Below are 26551 nucleotides of genomic sequence, written 5' to 3' on the forward strand. Positions count from 1 at the left end.
ACACCAACCACAGAACAGCATTTGGGCTATTAACCAGCAGAAGACATGTCTTGGGAGGCTTTAACCAACCAAGTCATTAGCAACTACAGTGATTTAAGTCCTTCTAGCTCCATGGCAAACCAAAGGCAAAATTTTAATAAGCTGCTCCTGAGTTAACATCTTGTATTTCGAGTATTGCCTGGAGCAAATGTCCAAGTCTGAATGACAAGTCTGTAGCAACGTGAAGCAGCACAAACTGCAGCAGTGTAAGAGTGGTTTGCAGCAAGGGCATGTGATCATTCCAAAGTCCTCTATCAGAGGATTTAAGAAAAAATTAAACTATCTCCGATACCTCAGAATGGTAAATGGCTATAACAACAGACAATGACTAAATTTAGACCCTGAGCACAGCTTTAAGCCCCAGTTATCCATACCAGAGCAGAACAATAGGGAGCAATTTTTATTCCTCCTCTTCCCACTCCTCCTGTGGGGGAGGAGGAGAACAAACAGCGTGCATAGGCATGGCAGTGACCAACACTTCTCTCTGGGGCAGATCATGGTTGGCACCAGGGATATAAACAGCCCAAACACCTTAAAATGGACATTAGGGACCCCCAAGGGCACACAGGGGGCATGAGATAAGCAAAGGTACAGCCTGACAAAGCAGATCACAGGAACTATGTACTCGGTACATCCTGCTCTGCACAGATTTAAGGACTGGTAACTACTGAAGCTTCCAAAAGTCACAGTAACCATTCAGCCACCTTGGTCTCGGGTCAGCCCCAGCTGGTGCCTGCTGTGTGTGCCCAGCTCGGAGAACAAGCACTCCTGGCAGCCAAATGTTTCAGGTCTGCTAGGAGAAGTCCAGGCTCTGCTGAGCAGGTAACAGGAAAATCAATGGCAGCCTCTGCTGGCTGGTTCTAGACGCAGGTAAAAGGTGTCCTCTAAAGAAATTTTAACTAAAGGGACAAAGTGGTTCAAAATCAGGGAAGTTTGACTTCTTTAGGAATATGAGCAGTCTTGCTTCACTACCAAAAAACCAGTCATGCTGCAAGCTGCCAGTGGCTTTATCACCTCAGCCACTCACTGTAAACTGCGCCATGCTAACAGCACCAAGTTGTACTGTTTTATGTATATTTTGGGGCAAGTGAAAAGTAATCAGAAATCAACTAGTCCTGAGGAAACTACACAGTTACAGAGAATTTTACAAAATGTAGCAATACCAGAAAGTTGTATCAGAGACAGTACATTAAAAGCTGTATGAGAAAAGTTTTTTTTTATTTGGAGATTAGGAGCACATTTGGGCCTCTGGCAGTTTTAAACAAAACCTGCTTCAGGATTTTTTTTCTAATTTGTGTTTTAAGAGAAGGAAGTGAGGAAGAGAAAAGTTCTACTGGAAAAATTGCCTTACTGTCACCAAGGCAGCAACCTACATGGTGCCCATGTTCCCACAGCTGGTTATATCCAGCTGGTGGATTGAGCACTCTTCAAGCCCAACAGAAGGAGCAATTCCTCACCTTCTTTATAAATTATGCTAAAAACAATACAAATCACCATACAAAACAGAAGGCTCACACCATGTGATCCTGCTGAAAACAGAGGGGATGTGGTAGGAGCATGAGCTTTGTATATGCAAAGCAAGGCTGTGAAAGCAGTGGTGATGTGGGACCCTGGAAGGAAACCAGATAAAGCTTCTCAGACAGAAAAAGTCCATATGGAAGGAGATTTAGAAGCTCTAAGCAAGAAAACAATCTATTAGTCATTATGTTTGAAAAGGAATAGCAGTATTTGTTTGCTAAATCCTTTGTTGTAAGGAAACAGGACTGATAGAAGCAACCCCTGCAGTGCACAAAGCAGCATCTCAATCACACCACTCATTTCTAGTTTGAAGTCTTCCCTTGTTAAATTATTGGATGGTCAGCTGGATTAAATGGACAGCAATCGTTTCTGTAAAATCTTTCTGAAAGGCATTGATGAGAGCAAGGAGGTCCAGCTGAGTGTGGGATGAGGAACATAGCAGTTATTTATTTAGATGCAGACCTGAATGACAGTGTTGATATACATACCAGCTCATCAACTTCTATTTTTCTGCCTAAATCCTGGGGTTTTTTTGTTATTTTACAGCATTTTTTTCTTTTATATACTTTCTCCTAAGCCTAAAGGTGCTTCTTTCAGCTTGCTTTATTTTTAATCTTAACTACCTCTGGTATTTACTTTTACATGTATCTTATGGATACCTTGGTTTTGTTTTTACTGCCTCCAGAATAATTCTATTCTATAAGGCTTGCATTTGTAGTACAGCTTAAAAGTAACAGAGAACAAAGGAAAATCATTAGTTGCCTTAAAAATTGTGTGTGTGTATGTGTGCATAGACAGGACTTTCTACATCATATTGGTGTTTGAAGTTGCTCTATGAAGTCATATTAGTGCTGTATTTAAAGCAGAAATCTGTTCTATTTGTTATTTGGAATATAAAGCCTCTTCCCCAAATCCACCCACTGGAGCTGTCTATTTAAAACCTGCCGGAGAGCTCGCGCTTACACAGAACACACGGGGATTTTGACCTCAGCGCAGGCATATGATGAGATAGAAGAACTGTCTATATATATATAAATAAACCCATTTTTTTTTTATCAAAACAAGCTTAGGCTTCTCAAACCCCTTACACCTGGATACCATCTGACCCCATGTCCTGCTCCAAAGGGGGAGCTAAAGTTCTAAGTCAGAGCCAACACCCAATTTAAGCCATGTTGTGCTGGGTTCTCATTCAGCTGAGCTATGAACATCTCCAAGGATGGAGTTCTCATTGGGCCCCTGTTCCAATATCTGACCACTCTCTCTGTGACTCCAACCATCAGCTCAGAATTTTTCTTGCTGTGGCTTGTCTTCATCCTCATCGAGACCAAACACACTTGGGCCAGTGGCAAAAACCCACAAGTGTCAGCTCTGAAGGAAACAGTATATTGTAGAAACTTTTAAACCATTTCTCCACCTGCCAACCTCATTTTTCAATGTTGCTATCAGAGACCAGTTCCTTTCCTTCTCCCTCCCACCCTATGATCCTAAAGAATGCCATGAGTCATTTTACAATGCTACAGCTCATGTACCTGGTGCTGCAACAAAGATCAAGAGACACCAGGTACACAGCTGCAGCTCCGAAATGCAGATGGCTCTTGTGGAGCTCTTACCTCTTGGGCACAGGAAAAAAGCCAGCACAGGCCTTTTCTGCATTAGGGCAAAACTGAATTTGCTGGCAGCAGCAAAGTAGGTTCTGAAAGGTGAGGCAGAAGGAAGAGGCTGGTATAATCTGGAATCAAGGGTGGAGGCAAGTTCAGAAGACTGCAAGGGGACAGCAGCCTTCTAAAAAGTCAAGAGATGTGAAGGGAGCTAATGATCCCTTTGCCCTTTACTACTGCTGCTCCGGCAGGCTCAGGTTCAGCCCGACCCTCTGCTGGACTCACAGCTCAGCCCTTTTCCAGCACTGCTTCTAATGATGCAAATATTACCCAGTATCACACAAGTGTTAGGTAATTAGGATGCTGTGATGCAGAACAAGAAGAAATGGGCAAATTATTATTTTATGTGGATCAGTAGAGAGAGATGGGCATTCACATTTGCAAGTTTATTGTGCAGTCTTTTCATGCTGTTAAGCAACAATTACATCAAATGCCTCTAAAGTTTGAAACTTTCAAATTACTCCTAATATTATTCATGAATTTAATAAATATTATGCAAGATTTTGAAGTAAATTGCTACAATCTCCTTTTAAACATTACTGCCTGTGATCTCATGGATTATATTTCATAGCATCACACAATGGTTTGGATTGGAAGGGATTTTAATGATCATTTTGTTCTAACCCTCCCCACCATGGGCATGGATGCTATTCAAAGATGCATACATAGCAAATATTTTTCTGAATTTCATATAAAAGAACATTTTCCTTAAGGAGGAGTTTCCCTTGAGATGATATTGATGGTCCTACAGCAAATTGAATCCACTTTACAAGCTCAATCCAGATGACAAATACCACCAAACTCTTGTGCCCCTGAATCGATGGAAATAACTCTGTGCAATAAACTATCAATCAAGAAGTGAATTTACTTCAGGGAAATGCTGTGCAGCCAAGTTAATGGTGACAATTAACATTTTTCAGGAGCCAAAGAGCATTTGCTTTAAACAGCACATAAGCTACAAAAGGATGCTATTTACTGACTGACCATATATGATAAGGAGCACCAGATAAACTTCTTAAGATGGTATACAAATAGCAAAAATTTAAACATGTGCCCTTAGACAGTTTTATGTGCCACATTAAACCACCTGCTCTTCCACTAGCAGTAGTTTAAGAAAGAAAAGTATACCAGGAAACAGCACCAACTTACTATCTTCCACTGCTCCCATCGTTCAAGGGACAATTAAAATATTAACTCACAGGGCAAAAGCAATTAAGAGAACCGTAAATGAAGAAATGCTGAAATGTAGAGAACAGACTGCACAGTGCAAGTAGCATTGCCCTTTCCCTTCCTGTGGGAATCATTTTTCATATTTCAAAACAATACATAAGAGACTTTAGTACTGCATTCATTCAAACCTTTTAGAGACATATTCAGACATAGCTGTAGTTTCACTAATACTTTTGTCTGTGTGAAGCCAGGAATTACATTCCACAGATACTGGTATTCTAAAAGCATATTTCAAGTGGACACCAAGAAAGTATATGTTGATAAGCATTCCAGCTTGCTTGCCAGGAGCATAAGCTCTGTCAGTGTTAGGAGTAATTCCATTTCAGCAGAGCTAGAATAAGAAATTTTAAAGCTATTAAAAAAGAAATCCCAAACATTGTGATTGCCTGCTTCAATTTTTCACACACTGCAAGCCAAATAGTTTTCTTAAACTACAGCGTGACCTTTTAAAAGGCAAGCAATTTTGATTTAATGAGTTCAACTGATGAATAATTTATTGCAGACTTAATTAGGCAGCCAACTTGTAAGGCCCATGCAAAAGCAGCTACTAAGAAGATGAGGACTGAACCCACATACACCTGCCTCTCAAAACCAAAAGTCTGGATGTACCACAGAATAGTTCCACTTCAGTCTAATTCTCTCTTCTTAGTACTCTCTTCTAGTAGTTCTCAGGCAAGTGCCAGCTCTTATGTGACAAACTCACTCAGACAGCAAGAACAGACTCAAATCCCCTCTCCATGGATGTGGCTTGGGTTAAACCATCACAGAACATCCTCCCAGAGCATCCAGTCTAACCCAGACAGGCTGGCTCGAAACACGTGCCTGGTCACAGCAACAATTTATGGTTTAGATGATTACAGAATTGACACATTCCACCCTAAACTGTTCCTTTAGTAGATTTTTTAGTTCTTCCTCAAGGACATGAGAGGTGGCTCAGAAAAGCACTGAACAATCAGGATCATTCAGGGGATGAAGTCACAGCTCCGACTGTTGGTATGGGCAGAATCAGTTCAGAACTGAAGAGCTGCGGTTCGTTTTAGTGCAGGGTCTACTGGGGAGCAGGTGGTACCAACCCCAAATCCCAGTAAACCAAATTCCACTACTTCTTGAGAACAGAAAAGCTAAAAATAAGCAAAGTAAATTTTTAAGACTATTTTAAACTAAGTGTTACTCAGGATTACTATTCTACCACATTGTGAAGAAATAGGAAAGAGGAACATGAGAAGGATATGGCACGATAACTATTTATAGCCTGAAGGGTGGCACAATTTCTTTTTATGGATTTTAAGCTCATCTTCATTTAGACCAAATCTTCCTCCCAGCTGGAAGTGCTGAAGAGGTATCACTTCTGTTCTCCTCCAGCATGGATCTAAACACACTTGCATCAATATCCATATATGAGAAAGGACAAGGAATAGCTTCCTACTGAGAATGATCTACAGAGAAAATTTTGCCAATAACAGTGGAAATAAATTCCTGGGTAACTCACAGACATGGAATCCAGAAATGAGAGGTGTTAGGAAAATGCCACTGAAAGCAAGAATTACTGACTTCTCCCCCTCCCCCCAGCAGCCCTGAGTTAATTTTTACCCAATTAAAATTTATAAAGTCATCATACATCTGATAACTATTTTTTAAGATTGATGACATCTAAATACATTCAACTTCCAATAACTAGCAAATTTTGTCTTATTAGATAATGAGGACATTTATATTTATAGCCAGAAATTGGCACATGTAAAATGTTATGTGAGCTGAGAAATCATTTATTCTAGAAGAAATACCAAACTTGATATTATCTGCCATCTCTTAAAAAAAATCAAAATCAAATATATACTTTATCAGAACTAAGAAGAGGTTATAAAGACAACACTGATATCTACAAATCCTTTTGGAAAGGACACTATCAGGAAATGGAGAAGTCCAATCTATAGATTACATTCAAGGCCAACTTTTTTCACCAATATTAAATTCACACATAAACCTCTCCCCTCTGCTCAATATTATGACTTGAAGCTGGAAGTCAATCTCTTTGTTCATATATTTTAAAGATATATCACATCAAACTGCCCCAAACATGCTGAACAAAACATTGCCTCTAACTCAGTGACTTTATAGACATGATGTATATTGAAAAAAAGGTATTAGAAATTACCCTCTTAACAGTTAAGGTTTTCTACTAACACTAACTAAAAGAAATAAGAATGAGAAATAATTTTTTACAAATGAAAGGTTTTACACAAGTAAAAATTATTTGAAGAAAATTATTTGCATTCATTTTTCTGCCTAAGTTATGAAAATACTCAGAAAAAATTCCACAGAAATGGAACAAGGCTAGATTTAAAAAAAACCTTATTTTTCAGCTAATGTTCTAACCCAAGTACTCACAGGGGATGAGCTTTTGCACATTTTCTTTCCCCCCAAGAAGGTTCTTTATAAAACAAAGCAAAAAAAAAGTAAGGGAAAAATGATTACATTCAAAAAGCTATATTTTATTGTTATGGCAACTGATGTGCTAAAAATAAAGAAATAAAGTTGTTATGGCAACTAGAATTTTAAAGGCAGTCAAAAGTAGAATAATCAAGCATTCTGCTGGCTTAAAATGTATCATCTATGACTCAATTTACAGAAAGAGCTTCAGAGACAAATAGAGGTTGGGTTTTTTGGGGGGAATTCTGCTTTAGAGAACACAATTAGTACAATTCCAGAGAACTCTGAGGAATGCAAGGGAGCATCTCAAGGTGAGTAGAAAATGACACATTGCAAGTTCTCACAGTCAGGAGGAAAAAACAAACATTTTACCACTTATCTGATGTGCCAGTGATCCCAAAATAAGCTGTGGCTGCCCCTGGATCCCTGGCAGTGTCCAAGGCCAGGCTGGATGGGGCTTGGAGCAGCCTGGGCTGGTGGAAGCTGTTCCTGCCCACCATGGCAGAGAGTGGGCTGAAGAGGAGATTTAAAGTCCTTTTTGATCCAAACCATTCTAGGATTCCACGATAAAGGTTGCTTAATGATTTCAAATTAAGTACTGGGAAGTTAGGAAGTACCAAAATTGATCTGTCTGAAGCAGCAGAGTTCTGTCTCTTTGTATGTATGGAAGGGTGCCTATGACCAGAAGATGACTGCATCTTTAAATTTCTGATATGTACTTGATGACCATTTCAGGGCTCCTAATTATACAAGCATTTTCAATCTCAGAGAACTATTCTCCTATCCATTATTTCTCAGACTGTCAAAATTACAACTTCAATTTAAAATTAAAAGAACTGTGTGCACCGTGAAATATTCCAAAAGCCATACTGAGACAAGCCTTAATTAATAATAAGCAAAGTATTTAACAGATACTTCAGGAAATTATGATTAGAAACAGTAACTTGTACTGGAAATATTTGCACTTAAACCATATACATAGCATGTGCTAGGATCCCAGTGTAAGCTGGTATTTTAACACAGCATGTGCCTTTTATTTTGGCTTCAATGCACTGAAAATTAAGGTTGCTACTAGCAGTACTACTCATAATTCTTGTCTGACCCACGTGAAAAGTCTCTCACCACAATCCACAAGAGCTTTCAGTGAGCAGAACTAGCATGGCCAAAACTACAGCTCTTTGTTTCACACTTCATATTTACCTGCCTCTTTAATTTTTATTGCAAGTTTGCTTGCATAGTGAGGAAAAGGAAAACTGAGGAGATCACAAGTGAGTCACTGTTTCTATCCAAAGATTAAATGCAGTTGACTTTGAAACTGGTGCCTTGATGCCAGGTTTGTGTGGTTTTGTTCATTTAGTTTTTTTCAGGCTCTTTGCTTGCACTAAATGGAGAAGAATCAAATTAATTCCTTATTGTAGCAAGAAATCAGATGTACACTGGAAATTCAAATAATACACATGACTGTACAACAAGGCTAACACTGAAAATTCAAATGGATTTCCGTAGTTTTGCTTCCCCTGTCCCAGTATTAATCCTTGAGGCTGGACACACAGTCCCCTCTCAGAATCACATGAAGCTAACATTTCTAGAAATGTAAATTACGTAGGTAAATATCTTACTAATCTATGACCAAGTCAACAGCTTCTGCAAAGGAAACTCCTTGTACAATATTCACCTTACACACATTTTCAGGAGTCAGGATAAATCTTAGACATGGGAACACCAAGACTTTAAATGCAAGTTTCAGAAGTATGTCTCTGCTTGGGCTAAAGGAGCCTGGCTGCCTGCTTCCAAGGCTTCTTGCTGACTCAACCAGACAGTCCTGAAAAGACAACCAGCTACTACTGCTCTGAGCTTTCTATGAAATTAATTTCCTCATTGTGCAATAGCCTAAATGTAATCAAGTGCATGGCTGCCTGAAATATATGGTTTTGAGTTAAAAAAAATGAGCAGACATCCAAATATTACTCAACTGCCAGCTGTGTAAATCCACTGCTGGCATTCAGCATCAGTATTCTTCTTGTGTCAGGGGCAGCCATTCTGCACTGAACACACATGCAAGTATAAAAGCATCACCAAAGAATACTCATTCTAACATTTGTGGGTCTATCCCTAACGTGTGTTTATATATCTTCCAATTTCCATTAAGAATTGGAGAGTCTTTACAAAAAAGAGAAGGAAATCCTAGACAACTGACAACAAAGATCAAAAGAACTTTCTGGAATTACCTCTACAAACTCATGAAAGAAAGGGGGCATGGATCTAAAAGGTACCTCCAAATTCCTCTGCCATACAGGTACCAAAACGTGTCATTAGTCTGTAATTACATTAACCTGCCTAAGGCTGCCTCACCCGTCCATCCTGCCCAGGCCCAGGGCTTGCTCCCATCTCACCCTGACACCACACCTGAACAGTGACTCTGAGAGAAATGGGGGGAAGGAGATTTCTAAATAAAACCCCCCACTTACTGTGACTAGCCCTGCAAATGCTAGGTAAGGGTATAAAAAAAGATGGCACATGCAGTAAAAGAAAACCCTTTTGGCAAGCACACTGTCTGAAATTGCAATCCCCATTAATAACTATTTAGGTTTAATGCAGGCTGTATCTTGTACTACTGAGTCAAAAAAAGGCTGTATTTTGAAACTGATTGCTTTGAAGACAAACCACCCATCTGAAGACAGCTTTGTCATATGCAGGATATGATTAAAATATGTGACGCTCCATATCATCAGCATTTGCTTGTCAGTTTAAAAAGCAACTGATGAAAACCCTCAGCAAGAAAAAATTCCTAGCTGCCAAAATATTTGTCTATGTCCACAAAAACCTATATAAGAGATTGTTTGCAGTCTGCTATTGCACATACTCTTTCTAACAATCTCCTGGTTAGTTTACCTCAGCAGCTGCAAATTTGCTTGCTGACAGAAGACATGACTCTTAATTTGTATGACCATACTCATCACTGCAAAGGAAAAAATTCCTTACTGGATATAGACTGTAAAGACGCACAGGTTTCTAATCTCTTTTAAAGTGATCACTGTAAAATCTACCTTAATACCTCAGGCCTTTGGAAGAATATCCTACAGAACACAAATAACCCTGCCATTTGGGGTTTTACTATAAAGAAGTCATACATAAAGGTTCAGAATTCACTCCCTACATCAAATTCCAGTTTAGATTTAAGTGATGTGTTCATCACTTCTGTACATTTTAATATTCTACACATGCAGCTCAAGCCTTGCTGGGTTTGTTACTATTCCAAATGCTACTGCTGTCCACAGCTATGGTAAAACATGCTCTAATAAAGTGTTGACCACCAGTTTTGGTGTTAGCAAAGGCATTTTAAGAAACTTCAAACACCAAATGTTTGGATTCTCTCTAAGCACTTAGAGCCTTCTTTAATTTTTATAACACCAAATATTAACACAGTGAAATAAGCAACTAATAGTCAAGAAAAGGTGGTTTGCTCCCTGCAATAAAGGTATTTAAGATTTGTAAAGCTCCAGCTCTGGAATGCTGCAGCCTCCTGAATGCCAGTTATGCAATCCTTATTTGAAAACAGAAGAAGTATACTGGAGAGGAAAGAGGAATACCAAGAGCAAGCTGATTGTCTCAAACACAATTATCCCTCAGCAATGCCAGCTCCTGCAGTGGACACAGACATTACCTTTTCCTTCAGGTAAGCAGTGGCCTGTGCTAACAGTGAAAATCATGCACACAGAATTCCATAAAGACAACACACCCTGCAGGGAACTTCTAAAACAATCCAGTTTTACTCAGGGATATAGAAAACTGTGGTTTAAAATGTCTCTACTACAGCTGCTCTTCCAGCATTAGCACCATTAGTGCCACAGGAAAACAACACCAACAAACCAACCAACATTCAAATTCAACTGAGATATCTATTTATGTTTTATCCAGGAAGGAATAGCAGGGATTTTCAAGCCAGCACTGAGGTGCCAAGTACTAGCAGCTCTTAGCACACTGTGAGGGAACAGCGAGGCAATGACACATCCCAATTCCATCCTACTTAAATTCACTTGTTATCTGCATCAATATTCATATATCCTGAGCTCATGACACTATCTGGTGCAATATCAATTCTTCCAGTAGCCATCATTTAAACCTATCCAGGCCCTAATACTGATGCTCCCTTGGTTTTATCACTGTTTGAAATGATGGGCAAACTCTGCTCCCCTGGTTTGCAGAAAATGGATCATAAATTCACACAGACAAAACAGAACAGGTCCCAAGAGGCCACAAGCAAATCTCATTTCTACTCCACCCTGCAGAATAAATGTGTCAATTGATGTGACTTTTAGGACAAAGAGGTCATACATCACCTCAAGAGTCAGGAATTGTATTGAGAGTGTTATTTTAGTGTTCTTACATGTGATTACATATGGAAAAGAAACTGCAGAAAAATTCTTAATGCAGCAGAATATTTTATAATTTTATGCAGGCCCTGAACATGCTACTGTAGATATTTTCCACATCAAGTATAAATACTGAAATGTAGATTACATAAAAATAAAAATTACTAATTGATGCTCCTCCTTTATTTCCTAAAGGAACTTGTCACTAAACTGATGAATTCCTTTGAAGATGAAGACTTAGCATAAGACTTTCCCTTTTGTGCACACAAAATTGAAAGACTTCCTCCAGATGAGTGCTAAATGAACCAAAACTTGGCAAATTAAATTCACCTTAGGGACATTTTATTCCTGAGTTTGTAAGAGAAATATTAACATTTGCTGTGGAACTAGGTACCCTGGTACATTTATCATAAACTAAACCTTTTATCTGAAGTCTGAATTTAAATGAAGGTATTTAAAGAATTAAAATTGTATCAACTTCTATTCTTCAGAGACAATAAATTTTCACTGATTTCTAGGAAGTATTTCTAGTTCATATATACCTTATTTTTCCAGTGTTGCAGCACCACTAAAATAATTCAAAGTAGGTGACTGTAACTGCCAGCACCAACAGATCAGCTTACACCAAAAATGAAACTTCCCATCACTCCAACCAGCATGAGCTGATTTGTCTCTAGAAACCACATTACATTATAAAAATATCAAGACTCTACTTGCCATGAAATCAATTCTCAGTTTAAGAGTTAAGTAACATCCATCCTATCCTTATCCTTTGAGAAACAGTGGGGAAAAGTAAAACCTAAGAAACTGCCTGTATATACAGAATTTCAAAGAAAGAGGAAACTCAGAAAAAGTGATCACTTCCTCCAGAATTATTTTGACTAATGCCCAAGTGCCTCGTTCAAAAAGCAAAGTAACAGGTATTAGCTTTTTCTCTTTTCAATCAACTGAAAAGAAAAATCACATTTTTATTATAATGATCATTAATCCTTATGTAATAGGATCTTTTACAATTGTTTAGCATATTGCTATGCCATCCTTGATATTTATTTCCTTTAAAAGTCAAGGGAGACAACTCCTAATTAGTAAGGAGACAAAATAAATATGCAAAAAAACCCCCACCTATTCTTGCTACAGAGGCTTAAACTCCCCCATTTTCAATCAGGACAAGCAGACGCAGCATTTTGAACACAAATATTTCCTACAAAAATACTCTAATGTTTCAGCCCATTAACCAGCCTGCTGTGGCAGCTGGTGAACAGTCATCTTTTTAATTAGACACCCTTACTGATTAATTAGTCTCAGAACACTGAGCAGTGGAAGCCTGCATGATGCCACTGGGACAAAAAAATATTCCTCTTCCCCTCCTTAGTGCTAACTTCACATCCTTTGGTATTGCTGCAAATAACAAGCTTGATTCATTTTCTACTCCTACTAAAATAGCTTTCCTATGTAAGAAATTCTCTCAATTCCCAGCTAAACTGTTTCACAAATTGTATTTGCTTCACACAAATAAAATAAATTTAAAAACTAAATGAACAAAACTACACAAACCTGGCATCAAGGCATCAGTTTCAAAGTCAACTGCATTTAATCTTCTTTGGATAGAAACAGTGTCTGACTTGTGGTCTTCTCAGCGTTCCTTTTCCTAACCATGCAAACAAACTTGCAATAAAAGTTAAAGAGCCAAGTAAATATTAAGTGTGAAACAAAGAAGTGAATACCTTTTGTTGTTTCAATAGTTTGGATAAATTCAAAATTTAAAAAATAAATACATTTGTTCATTAGGTTTACATGAAAGTTGATCTTCAGTCCTTGAAGCTCAGTCTGAAGACAGATGCACCAATTCAATACATGGAAGATTGTGTTTAAGCACGTGTTGAAACTTCCACAACAGGATTTGCTATTTTCATCTATCCTATTTCTAACTTTTAATTTTGGACAAGACACAGTTCCAGAAACCTGCAACTTTAACTTCTGGGTTTTTTCCTTTTTGCTTTACAAAAAAGAAGATTTATCTCATAGGAATCAGAAATAATAGTGCTGGTCCAAACTGAGCAGATAAATTACATATATTAACTCTAAATTCATTAATTTCATCCAGCCCAAAATCCAATCCATTTGCTCCACCTTCTGCAGCAATGGAAAATACTTTCCTATAATTGCTCACCATTACATGAGAATTACACTGCTGGAGTAGTGATCCCCCTGATTAGTGCCATTTTCAAATTATTACATTACTGAGATCTGTTATTTTCAGGATATGGCAATATTTAATCCCCAAGTCAATGCCTCTCAGAGCTTGGAACAATTCTTAGGATTTTTCACTCTGGTGTGGAGTGACTTGATATGTTGTTGGTCCAGAGACAAAACACCAAAAAACACAGTCAGCAGAAAAAGCTGGGTCTTGGCCAAGTCTTCTGAAGCCTGACCCTTTAATTAGTTATTATCTCTAACTGTCCTGGGCACATGCTCATATTGCCAAAGGAAATTATGAGAATAAACAAATAATCCTATTTTTGGTTCTCTTACAAGTCATTTGGAAGGACAGCCATTCAATCTTTCTTTAAGAACTTCAACTCAATGTCACCACCCAGTTCAGAACCAGGCATTCTCATTCCTACACAAACTTTCATCATTTTGAATATAATACTACTAACAACTACTTTATCTGAGGCTTATTTTTCTGATCTTACTAAAAAAATAATAATAAATTTAAAACAAGTTTTGCTTCCTTAAACCACAGTAGCTGCTGCATTTAAAATAAGTCTATATATGCTGTTAGATGAACACACAGTTCATTTCTTAAGGAAATTCCTACTGCAAACTGGAAGTCTTTTATGAATAAATCATACATGTTTAGAACCAGAAATGTTACCTTAAAACAGTCCACCCAAAGTTTTTAAACTACAGAACATGAGTGACAGCCTCCTGTTCCTGTTCTCATTTTACTTACATTACTACACTCAGCCCTGACAGGAAACTAAAGTTACATACAAATTCAGCAGTGAGAATTCACACAAGAATGAAACCATCTCAAACAGAGAAGAAAAACTGATAATAAGCAGTGTAAGATACAATAAATAAAACATCTGTCCTCATGCAGATGCAACAAGTATTTTAGGGTAAGTTGTTGCATCACTGCCATCATGTGACAGCAAATTTCTACTCGTGTGCACACTGCCAGTGCCTGACCCTGCTCTGACAAGGACACGCTGGATTCTTGCAGCAGCAATTACCACTCACTCCAGTCATCAACAGGCTGCACTGTGGCTTGGCAGCCACCAGTATATCAGAGCTCTGAATACACCTCAGCATGGAAAAATTCATTCAAGTCTCTGGTGAGGAACCAGTGAAGATGAAATGATGCCAAGCAGGCAGGAAGAACACTGTCAGTGAGCTGACCTCAGCACATGCACGTTTTTCTATATTCTTTTAACAAACAGATCAGGCATGCTTTTACAAAAGCTTTTTAAGTACCACTATTACCCCTTCATTATCATTAGCAGAGTTTTCTCACTCTGATCTTATTTTCCATACAATAATTACATAAATTAAAATGCACATTTATCCCTACTGATATATATTTGACTTCCCCCTTCCTGTTAGGTGCCACGTGCAGCACTGTGAAGAGCCCAAGGCAAGGGAAGTAAGGCAGATTTTGATTGTCATACAGAACACATTTACATATATGTCAGAAACAAAACAGCTGCCAAATCACAACTCCTACTCTCTAAAATGGTATGCAAGGCCTATTATTGTGCTCCAGTCAAAATTCCTGAGCAGCTCACAGTAATCATCAAGCTGGAACTCGGCAGGAGACCTAAGAGAGTGCAAGGCAGTGCTTGTCAGTACTTGTGAGAGCACAAGGATTTCTTTCTCCCTTCTCTCCTGGAGCTCCAAACTCACCTAGAGATGGAAAATGAATGCTCTGATCTAGGGAAAAGGGAACACAGCTCACCAGATCATTCTTGACAGACTGCTGATCTCCAGTGCACAGGACTACAGGACATGGAGGCCTTTTGGAGAAAGTAAGTGCAGCATTGACTTTTCTAAATGAAACATTTTATTTTGCTTTCAGTGCTGAACTGAGACTCTAAAACAAGCCCCAAATTACCCTCTCCTACAGAACACACTGAATAAAGCACTCCTGTAGCTGAGAAACACTGCATACAGATGGATAAATACAGTATAAATGCACAGCCAGATTTCTTACGTGATGGCTGGCCAATCTAACACAGCACTGCTGCACAAGACTGGAACAACTAATGTGTCTATATCATGGTCTCTAAACTAAATTTAAATGCTGAGAGTCTGCTGTCATTCAGAGTATCACAAGGCACACATTTTTGGCCTGCCAACACCACAACTCTCGGCAGTGAGGACAGCTTCACCAGAAGTTAACCAGTAACACTGTAGTAAAATCAGAGTTTTTACCAGATTTTGCTCTGTCCCCAGAAGAGGCAACCGTAAGTCAGGTTTTTAGCACTAATAATTCCAGGTATCGAGTTCATCTTTCAAGCTGTGACAGTAACATGGCAGAGATTTTTCTACTGGTTTCCAGTGTCCTTTTTCTCATGGAGGTGCTGCAATTGCCAATTTAACCCAGGGGTGCAGGTGAGGCTGGATGAGCAGGCTGGAGTGCTGGGAGAGCAGGCTCAGAGGAAGGATTTGTCACCATGGACAGCATGGGACAGAACCTCAGGGACTGCCAGGGACTGGGCAGCAATTGGGAGCTGTTTGAGAGACATGTTCTGAGAGTTGTGGGGTGTCAGTAGGCAATGGTGCAAGTTCACAGATGTTTGTACCACCTCCTCCTCCTGGAATTGAGCCCACTTCACTCTGAGGACTGCAAGTGCAGAGCATCACCACCTCTCCCCACTCCCCTAGGAATGGCTCAGGATCAAACATGTTCAAGGAATATATTGCTGAAGTGGTCAAGGCACCCATAAAAACATCCAGCTTTCAGAAGACAAACAACAAGCAGAATGACCAGAATACTAGGAGACAACGAATTTGCACAAGCATATTCATAAACTGAAAGAATCAAGATGAAAATGATGGGTTTGATGGGAAGAATGAATAATTACAGAAAAAATAAAGTTTTTGTTGTTGGTCAATTAGAATGTCAGCACACAAATAACGCAGAAAAAAAACAGTTCTGCTTTCTCATACAAGAGAAGCAAGTGAACAGTCATTAATACCCAAATAACTCTGAAGCTTAACATTATTAAGTTATTATTAGGTTATTATTGACACACATAAGGTAACACTGCAACTAAGATTTTAGTAGTATATTCTACTAAAATCTGTATTCTACTACTCTCTGCTCAATTCACATTACTGACACACCAAAATGAAACTGAAAATGTCTATTCACAGACATAAATATCAGACAATAACTCATTAAAAAAAAAAAACAGCTGACATTTTTTCTGGAGCATCCCACATTAACTTTTCCCAAAGATGGGCCCTAGCTTTGGTATGGCACAGGCTCTCTCTTGTTCATTTCTTTCATGAGTCTTTTACTGCCCACTGATGTGATCACCAGCAGTTTAGACAGACAGACTACAGAAGTAGTTTTGTCATTTCAGAAGGAAAATTATTCACTTTAGAAAAAAACCTCTATTTGCATAAATGCTTCCGTTCATGTGGAGGATTTAAATTTTTCATCAGTAACAGTGTAATATTTCATATTAAATACTATATGAAATGTCATCTTCCAAAATACACATCCCTGCAATATCGCTGTAGTGAAAAGGCCAAGTGTTGTTACAAGGTATTTTTAAGGCACAAGGCCCCAGTATCAAGATAAACCTTGCATTTTAGAAGTTTTCCACTCCCTCCTCCACCCTGAAACAAATGTCTTTCCCACTTTTGGAAAGCAGGAACAAATAATGGAGGTGGCTTTGATGCACCATACAGCTGACAGATGTCCTGTGAATGGTTTCCAAGGAAAATATAACACAGCTACAACATCAAAATGAAAAATTTACACTATCAAAACATTCTTCCTTCTTGGTAAAGAGAAAAGTAGACACCAGGACAGTTCTCACTCTGGGGATGCTTCTAAACTTCACAAACATAATTATGTCAAATTAAGAGGACAAGTAGTAAAATAATATGACAACATTAGGAAAGGAAACTTTGAGTAACAACATCTACTCCAGAATTTCTGTGTGGACAGATAATCCATAAGCCAGGTAACAAATCCAGCACTTGCTCTGAGCAGCACAGAAAATTATCTCCATCCATTTCTGCCATTAAAAATGTATTTGAGACTGCTGCTCTTCTCAGAGCTGAACAGCCCCTGCAGTGGCAGAGCCTCAGAGCCCCAAATGCTGAGATCACCTCTGACACTGCACAGAGCTTGTGCTACACAACACAGCTCCTCCCTCTAGCCACCACAGATCAAACAGCTCCACAGACTTCCTAGAATGCTCACTGACTGCACTGATGCACACAGAAAGGGAGTTGACTCCCAAAAGGATTCTCCTCTCAGCTCACCCATACTGCAAGGAGACTGGTTTCCTGCTAGGTCAAAATGTTTTTAACATTCTTTTTTAAAATAAACAACAGAAAGAAGAAATACTCAATTTTGTGCCGTTTTGTTTAGGTTTGAGTTTTTTTAAGAATTGAAACCCCCTAAAATTAAGGTAAACATAAAACAAACTTTTGAAAAAACAAAGTGATGGATGTGAGTTTATAAAAAAACCCACAAGCAAACACCTGAACAAGCTGATGCTCCTAATATCATCACAGCAAGAGAAGAGAAAGCTAAATGTCAAGCATTACTACAGATATAGGTCAGCAATTTCTATTGCTAATGCCATGCAGCAGGTACCCATGGCAGGAGGCAAAGTCACATAATCACAATTTCTGTTGCTTAAAACAAGCCAAACTGTTTCATTCTTCTGCTGCCCTGCCACTGACTAAAACTGCTGCCCAGCAGAATTCATCTCAACCGAAGAAAAGAAAAGTGAACAAAAGAAGGAAAGAACAAATAAGAAATCCCTTACCATTGTAATGAGTAATCTGTATTTATCCAGCATTGCCTGGTTGTCATGGCATCCTGCCAGCAGCTGCCAGATCTCTGCCCTCAGTGCTTCTGGAACACCACTCTTCACCAGAGTGGACAGCCCATTTGGTCTCACAACAAGGTTATTGTGCCTGAAACAAAGATGATCATTTACCTGTTATACTTCAACTACAGGAGTCAAATTAAAGATTAAAAACACTAAAAATCTTTAAAGTTATTCACTAAAGCAGAGTCAGCAAATGGCAACACAAACTTTTTTTTCCACTGGTTACAGTAGTTAGTGTTTGTCAGGTGGAAAGCAAAAACTCTGAAGGGATTTACAGCAAGAACCAGTGGCAAAATGTAGTGATACCCAAATTCTCTTAGGTGTGGAGAAATTAAGGAAAATTAACAATAAGCAGTTGCAGAAATCGAACTAAGTTGGCTAATGAAGAACAATTTGAATTGAAAAAGAAAAATATGCCATTTGTTCAACATACATATTTTAGCTTAGGTTCAGAAAAATAAGTTCAAAATAATGTAAGCTGTACAGAAAAACAAATTTTGCATAACAAAAGACAATTAAGAGTAATATTATGAAGACTGAATTTCTAGTTCCACGCTTCATGCCAAGAGCAAGTGCCACAAAACAGGAACACTTGCACACATGTTTGTACAATCCTACTATTTCAAATAAATCTGCCTGCTGGTGTGAGCTGGTGCTTTACTCTCTGGATGTACACACATACAACAAGAAATGCAGGAAAAAAATCACTGCATGTGCACAATATTACAGAGCTTTCAGTTGCAGATGTTGAAAAGCTCCTTTGGAGACAACAGTATTTGCTGATCTAGATTAAAGCACTCAGACCCATGACAGTTTTCAGAGCAATCCAGCAGAAGACTGCCCAAACTGATTTTTGGCTCTTTCTCCTGTGCTCTCCAAGTGCTTTGAGCACTGTTGTGTTTCCCAGCTCTCCTGGTAGCAGAGTAGTGAGAGTGGCTGTTTAGCCAAATGCCAGCAAGCCATGATTAATTCCATAACCTGCAACTTGAGCCTGGATTTGCAGTGAATGTTTAGAGTATTCATTCTATGAAACGGGTCATTAGGACATGAACAGGTTACCACTGCTGTTTAAATTTAAAAGATACTCTAACCTATTTCATTTTCTTATGCTTTGGGGATGATATCCCCATTTTTCCAAATGGCCTAAGAACTAAAGAGCGTGATTATATAATACCCTTATTCTTTTAAAAAACAATAATTATTTTTATTTTTAAATGTGCCGCGCAGTACAAGTAATTTCATCCTTATCTTTATCCCTCAGCTACCCAAATATAAACTAGTTCCTTTTATCTTTTTCATTCCATGTTGCAGTCAGTCTCACTACCTTAACAGTCTTGTGATGGGAAAGAGCTAGAAAGAAAACCAATATTCACAGAAATATTAAAAGCACTAAACACTTAAAGGATTTGCACTGGTTCAGAGGAGACCACAGATGCTCCAAGGGCTGGAACCTCTCTGCTATGGACATAGGTTGGAATAGCTGGGGGTGTTCTGCCTGGAAAAGAAAAGGGCTGCAGGGAGACCTTATCAGTACCTTAAAGGAGTTTATAAAAAGGAGGGAGAGAACCTTTCTATAGGGGCAGATAGTGCCAGGACAAGGGGGAATGGTTTTAAACTGGCAGAGAGGCCAGGTTACGTGGGTATCAGGGAGAAATTCTTCTCTGTGAGAGTGGGGAGGCCCTGGCACTGGGTGCCCAGAGAAGCTGTGACTGCCCCTGGATGCCTGGAAGTGTTCAAGGCCAGGTGGGACACTTGGAGCAACCTGGGATGGTGGTCCCTGCCCATGAGAGGAGGCTGGAATGGGATGAGCTCTGAGGTCCTCTCCAACCCAAACTATTCAGGGATTCTATGACAAATTACTCGCAACACTTATAGAATTATAGCATGCATGTTGAAGAATAAATATATAGGAAATAGATCAGAAAGTTGAATCACATCTATTTGTGAATTAGTTTGGCTATTACATGGATCTGGCCATATGTGTTATGTGAGAAACAAGGAAGGGCTTCTCTGAGGAATGGGCAAGCTGATCAAATAAGCAGCTAAAAAGGGACATTCCCATACAAACATAGCAGGGAAATTTTCAGCAACACCAAGGAAACAACACAAGGCAACTACTAACACCCATGTTGTAACATCATCCTGAACACAATCCCAATGGAATTAAACAACCAGACTTTACTGGCTCTGTCTGTCCTAGATCTATTTTATAGCAGAGGCAATATGAATCCATGTTGGACAGCATTACCAGCTTCCACAACCAACTTTCCAAGTACTGGATGGCTCTGGGAAACAGCTTGTGCATCCATAGTCCTTGCTCAGAACAACAGAAGTGAGCATAAAATAAAAGCTTTTCTGAATCTAACCTTACCCTTCATCATGCGGGGGAGTCACCATTCATAGATGCTGACATCTTAAATTTGTTACAAAATGCTGCAATTCTCCTGCACAAACTCATAAATACAATTTTAAAATAACAGAGAGCAAGGACACAGAGCAGCAATGCACAGACTATGCTCCAACTTGACAAATGTATTTCTGATCAAAGACTGTTATTGATCACTGCTACTGCTTTTTTCTTTAAGAAATAGTTCACCAGTCAGCTAAAGAAGCTTAGCTGGCAAGAACAACTAACGCAGAGTATGCAGTAAATAGTAAAATAAACAGATATACCATCACTTTTCAATTGTTTGTTCTCTTTTTGGCAAATTATCTTATTCTTATTTCTGTTTATATCGTTGAAGGAGAGTCCTGGAGCAGTATTTTTGCTGAGTCCAGTAAGTTACAGTGACATTTTAATGAAATGACAAAAAGCAATTAAAATGCAAGAAATTTTTCATCTAAGAGACAAATCAGCACACCAGTTCCCCAAGTGGAAGTGTTGCTTTTTGTTTGTTTACTTTTTTTTTACAAATTTTACAGCTCTTCTACTAACATATGGTGCAGTTTTCAACAACACTACAAGATTTTATTTTGATTTATTTTTAGTTTTCAAATGCTTACCAATTCTCACCTGTTATTCTAAGTTTTGTTCTTAGAATGTAACATAACACTATTCAAGAACTCAAGTAGTTTACAGATTTTAATGTCTCCAGAGGTAATACTGAGAGACTTGAGACACTCCTGAATAAATGTTTGCTAGTCTTCAAAAACGCTGGGATCTCCCATGTCTCTCCCCATTTTAAACTAATGTTAAGCTGCTTCAACTACTAAACAATTGTCTTGATTTATGTGTAAGTTATGTTAGGATTCCAAAACCCTTAAAAATGTTTTGCCTTGTTGATTAGTATACTTGAGTAACCAGAAAAAATAGTTGGATACATGAAACTTTAAGACTATGAGCTGTGGGTATCTTTTTACTTCAGTATGCTCATCCACAGAGTCCAGGTATTTATCAAAGACACAGGTTAAAAGTAGAGGATTCAACTGACAAATTAATTAAAAAAAAAAAAAAATCAAATTGAAAAGCAGCATCTTCCAATCTTGGATTACGGTCAAACTTGGGTGACAGAATAGATAAAAACAACAGAAGGAGAGGGTTCCAGGGGGGAGGTTCAGCTATGCTCAGTAAAACCTCCTGATGGCTCATCCAGAAACCTTTGTGTGAGAGCTCCATACGGATGAGGTCAGCAGTAAGAGCTACAGAGTAGCCAAGTAAAGGATGTAATTACCCAAATAAACCCATTAAAATGTTGTTCATCTCTCTTTCTGGAGTTAGGAAAAGGAAACGGCCAATTCCAGATTAAGGGCCTCTGATTATTTTTGTCTCCAGCAGCAGGAGCTCTTACTTACACAGGGAAAACCAAGGAAGTGGTTCTGGCACTTGCTCAGGTCTCTCTGAGGCAGCAGACAGACAGACTTTTCCCTCTCTTGGCACACTATGCACTGCTGCTGAAGCAGTTAATTAAACAACAGAAATAACACTGTTGAGAACATAGTCTGGGTTTACAAATACTCTTCATTTTATTCACCAACAGGAAGCACTTCAGTGAGGATTCACAGTGTTTCTAGATCCCTTTTCAAGTGCTTACACATAGCACATTTACAAAAATGGAAAAAAAAAAGTGCTTGTAAACAAATTAAATGTACACCAGCTGGCATGCATGGCTTAGATGGGACACACGGGAGTTGCTGTGTCTATCCTATCACTGATTAAATTCCTAATTAAATTCCTGAGGATTTAACAGCCAAATGACCACAAAGTTCTGCCTGTGAAGACTCCTACCTCCTGTGTGAGCACATACAAATACACTCTCAAACACCAAACAAAACCAGACTTTTGCACATGTTGCAGGAAAGATTTGTCAAAAACTCCAAGTTCCCTATACCAATCCCCCTTAAGTTTAAAAATGACACTTCAATGTGTCTTGCATTTTAAACTGTGTAAGCTGAATAATTTCAAATCTCTTGCTCAGGAACATATAGTGTAAGAAACCAAATAAAAGGTTAATAACTAAAATCTAATGTAAGAAATTAAACATTACCATCTCCCCAGTAACTCTCCCCAGGAATACAAAATCTTCTCGGGACAATCCTTTGACACATCACCAGTGCCACTGGAGAGTTCATTATCACTCTCTGTAAAAATAAAGAAAAAACAAGAAAACAAAAGCATGCATAGGTTTACCCAAGAGCACAGACACTAGAGATACATACATGTCTCAGACAATTTTTTCTCATATATAAGTTTTAAAAGCATAAAAAGATACAAAATTTTAATGAAATCATAAAGAATGTTTTGCAGACTTCACCAAATAAGTGTATTAATGAAGTTACCATAAAGTTTAAAAGGACAAGACTAGGGAATAATTCACAGCAGTGGTACCAGAGAAAGGACTGGGACCTAGAAAAGCATTATGTGAGAAAAGTTTCAACTCTCCATTTAATGAAATTTGACAGTGTTACCCAAAAGTCACATCCAGTCCAGACTTCCCATAAAGAGAAGGCTCTGTTAAAGCATAGTAGATAATGCTACTTTACACCACGTCCTTTTGGCTGTCCTGTGGTACTCTGAGCTCAGGAAGCCTTCTATGAGCCACAAAATCACTTTGTTTTACTGAAGTAAGTTCATGGATGAGCAGAAAAAAACCAAGACTGACATGAAAGGCCATAGTGCATGGAACAGAGAGGATTGCTTCAAATGAATGCTCGTAACTATTAAAAATGAAATACTCAGGGAGGGATATATGCCACTACATGACTAACACCCAAAGCCAGAAGGGATCATGTGAGCCTGGAATAACATGGAATAACATATCCAAACCAAGTGTTCATTAGGATTCCATTAGGGCCTGTGCAGCTGCCCACAGTGAACTGGACAGTCTAACTCCATATGGCAAGTACCTCAAAAATATGGTCTTGCACTATTTGGACTATTTCCAGTTTTATCTGAATAAAATACTGGTAAGAATTAAACAAGTGCAACTTCAACAACACCAGATGCTGAGAGGCTCCAGCTTTCAGTGTCTTTAGCAGGAAACACAAAAAGAGACAGCCACAGCCCTCTTATCATCATTACAGAATCCCAGAACAGTTTGCTTTGGAACAGTCCTTAAAGTTCATCCAGTTCCAATTCCCTGGCTCCAAGGCTGCTCCTTCCCATGATCTGAAATGTCTCCAGAAGTTAAAATGCAACAAAAAAAAAGAACCACCAAATCTACATCTGCCCCCCAAATCCCTTCAATACCCTCTTCCACACAGCTCTGTCACATCTTGTTGCAGATCTAATATCCTGAATTTCCTCAGGTGCATTAAACACTTCAACTCCAGCTTTATGTCAACAACATAGTTTTCAAGTAGAAGAGGATCTTCAGTACTTTTGCAATTACCCTGTTAACTCTTCATCCTTATCATTCTCACTTCAATTACAGATTTCTAATTTATGTTCTTCGTAGTTGTCAGATACAAGTCATTAATAAAATATCATCAGTGCTTGAATTTAACAGTGAGCTGTGAGGACAAAGACAGCATATACTGCATTTCAAGGACAATTAACAGCAAAAATGCTATCCTGAGAGGAGCATATCAGAAATGTGTTTCAAAATTAACACTACACTGGTGAAAGCCTTCAGCTTGGAACCAGTTTGCACAGCTTTAGAGTTCCCAAATACCAGCTTCCATTCAAATACTTACCCATTACATTAAATGTAATTAAGTAAAAATATTTATTAAAAATAATTTAAAATCATTCAAACAAAATAACTACCCACCTGCATCCCACATCTACAAAAAACTTGATTTTAAGGTTTCCCAATCTTTTTTGCACGCATTTACTAGACTTCAAGATGGAAATAAGAAGATCTAAAACCCCCAAGTTTGTAATTTTAACTAAAATTTTCTATCACAGCGATAGGTTTCCCAGAAAGCAAAGGAATCAACTGTGTCCCGAGGGAAAAAATGTATTTGAAGACTCAGCTTCCCCCTTAAAATTACCAAAAATAGTGTCAAGGCCAATTTCCTCACTTTCCACACACATGGCAATAACTAACAAAAAAAAAAAGGAACTAAATGTGTTACATTTGTTTCATTCTCTCCTCTTCTAAATTGTACAACTGTGTCAGAGGGACCAACAATAAATGCAGCCCCGTCTACTTCCCATGGAAAGAAGAAAAAAATTGAGGAAACCTCTGAGATTGAGCCCATTTGCCATTCAGAGACACAAGGTACATGTTAATGATACTGGTATGCATGAACAAATTCAAGAAACCCAGCTCACATCAGGAATTTATCACAAACCACAATTTCAGAAAGGTTTTACGCATTCAAAGTAAAGGAAGAAAACTTGGTACCAAATACTGAAAGGGAGAGATTAGACTTTCTTTGGAGAGACTGAAGAACTCCAGCACATCTCTACAAGAGTTAACGTTGAAAATACACACAAACAAACCCTGCAGCCTGAAATAAAATCTGATAAAGATGACTGAAATCCCTCAGCAGACCAAAACATTTCAAAATGTAGCTACACTGAATCCTTTAAGCAACAAAGCACAGTAGCTCCTATTGGATCCAAATCTGAGCTTGCCAAAGAATCCTGACATCAGCCTGAAGAAACAAACCCCTGGATTTCTCACTGTGCTGGTATTCCCAGCAAAATTCTTCGAAGCTCTAAAGGAGACCAGTGTTACACTCCAGTGCTTCAGCCAGAAAATTCTTTCATCTGGAAGGCTTGGCACTGTTTGAAATGTATTATTCAGTTGTATGTCAGAAAATCTCACGCCTTAATTAGAAATGCCATATGCTCTCTTTCAAAAGATGTTAATGTCAAACTTCAAAATAGAACAGGGCAAAGGGAAGAGAATAAACAGCCTTAAAATCCTCTACTTTGTTTCTATTCTAAAGAGTATTTACATATTCTAACCTCTTCAAGCATTAAGGTATAAGCTAAGAAATAAAATAAAATATGCCACAGGAGGGATATTTAACTGTAGATGTTTTTCTCTGAGTATTTCTACACATTTTTTTCTACATTCAATAGCATCTACAAGTCAGCAGAATTTGCCAAAGCATAATTTAATCCACACTTATTCTGCTGGGAAAGCCACAGACACCTTCTTCTAAATGTTCTGTGTAATCCTCCCTCCTCTTGTATTTACCCTGACCTCTCAGAGCCATCAACTGGGCAATAAAAGTTGAACTCTGTCAGAGCAGGTGGACAGTGGAACACATCTCAAGGGAGCAAACCTTGGGGCTGTGAATGTGTGTACACACAAACAGGCTTTAAGACCAAGAAACCTTAAGTCTTAAAGGCTTTGTTCTGAATTGCAACATGATTCACAAAACTCACAAAAAGGTCATGCCTCATGAATCAATTCCCTGAATTTAGAACCTTTTTAAAGCAAGCCTGAAGGACCAGACTCCCACAGCAAGCACTGCTCTGTATGGTATCAGCATGGAATAATACTTTGGGCTGGAAGAGACCTCTGGAGATCAGCCAGCCTGACCCACTCCCAGCTCTGCTTACATCAGGTCACCCCAGGGCCTGAGAGAGAGAGGTGCTGGGTTTGGCTGGGAGCACCAAAAGGGCAGGGGTGCACAGCAATTTGGGAGGCACAGCTGGAACAGATGACCCCAACTGACCCCAGGGATGTTCCAGACCATCATGCTCAGCATGTAGAGCAGGAAGGAAAAGGAGGAAGGGTATGTTGATGTGATGCCATTCATCTTCCCAAGCCACTGTTACACATGATGAAACCCTCACAGAAAAGAAGATTGGCAGTCT

The 26551-nt window shown here is 38.7% G+C and overlaps 1 protein-coding gene across 1 annotated transcript in view; it reads right to left on the reverse strand.

The window, feature by feature from the left end:
- Positions 1 to 26551, reverse strand: part of RABGAP1L (RAB GTPase activating protein 1 like) — a 230863-nt gene that overhangs the window by 158744 nt on the left and 45568 nt on the right. Inside the window, exons 12-13 of the mRNA XM_021546018.2 lie at positions 22818 to 22911; positions 18268 to 18418 (exon numbers count right to left, since the gene is read on the reverse strand). Coding sequence (XP_021401693.2) covers positions 18268 to 18418; positions 22818 to 22911 — 245 coding nt within the window. The remainder of the gene's footprint in view (positions 1 to 18267; positions 18419 to 22817; positions 22912 to 26551) is intronic.

Source organism: Lonchura striata, chromosome 9 (assembly GCF_046129695.1).
Source record: "Lonchura striata isolate bLonStr1 chromosome 9, bLonStr1.mat, whole genome shotgun sequence".
Classification (NCBI taxonomy): Eukaryota; Metazoa; Chordata; class Aves; order Passeriformes; family Estrildidae; genus Lonchura; species Lonchura striata.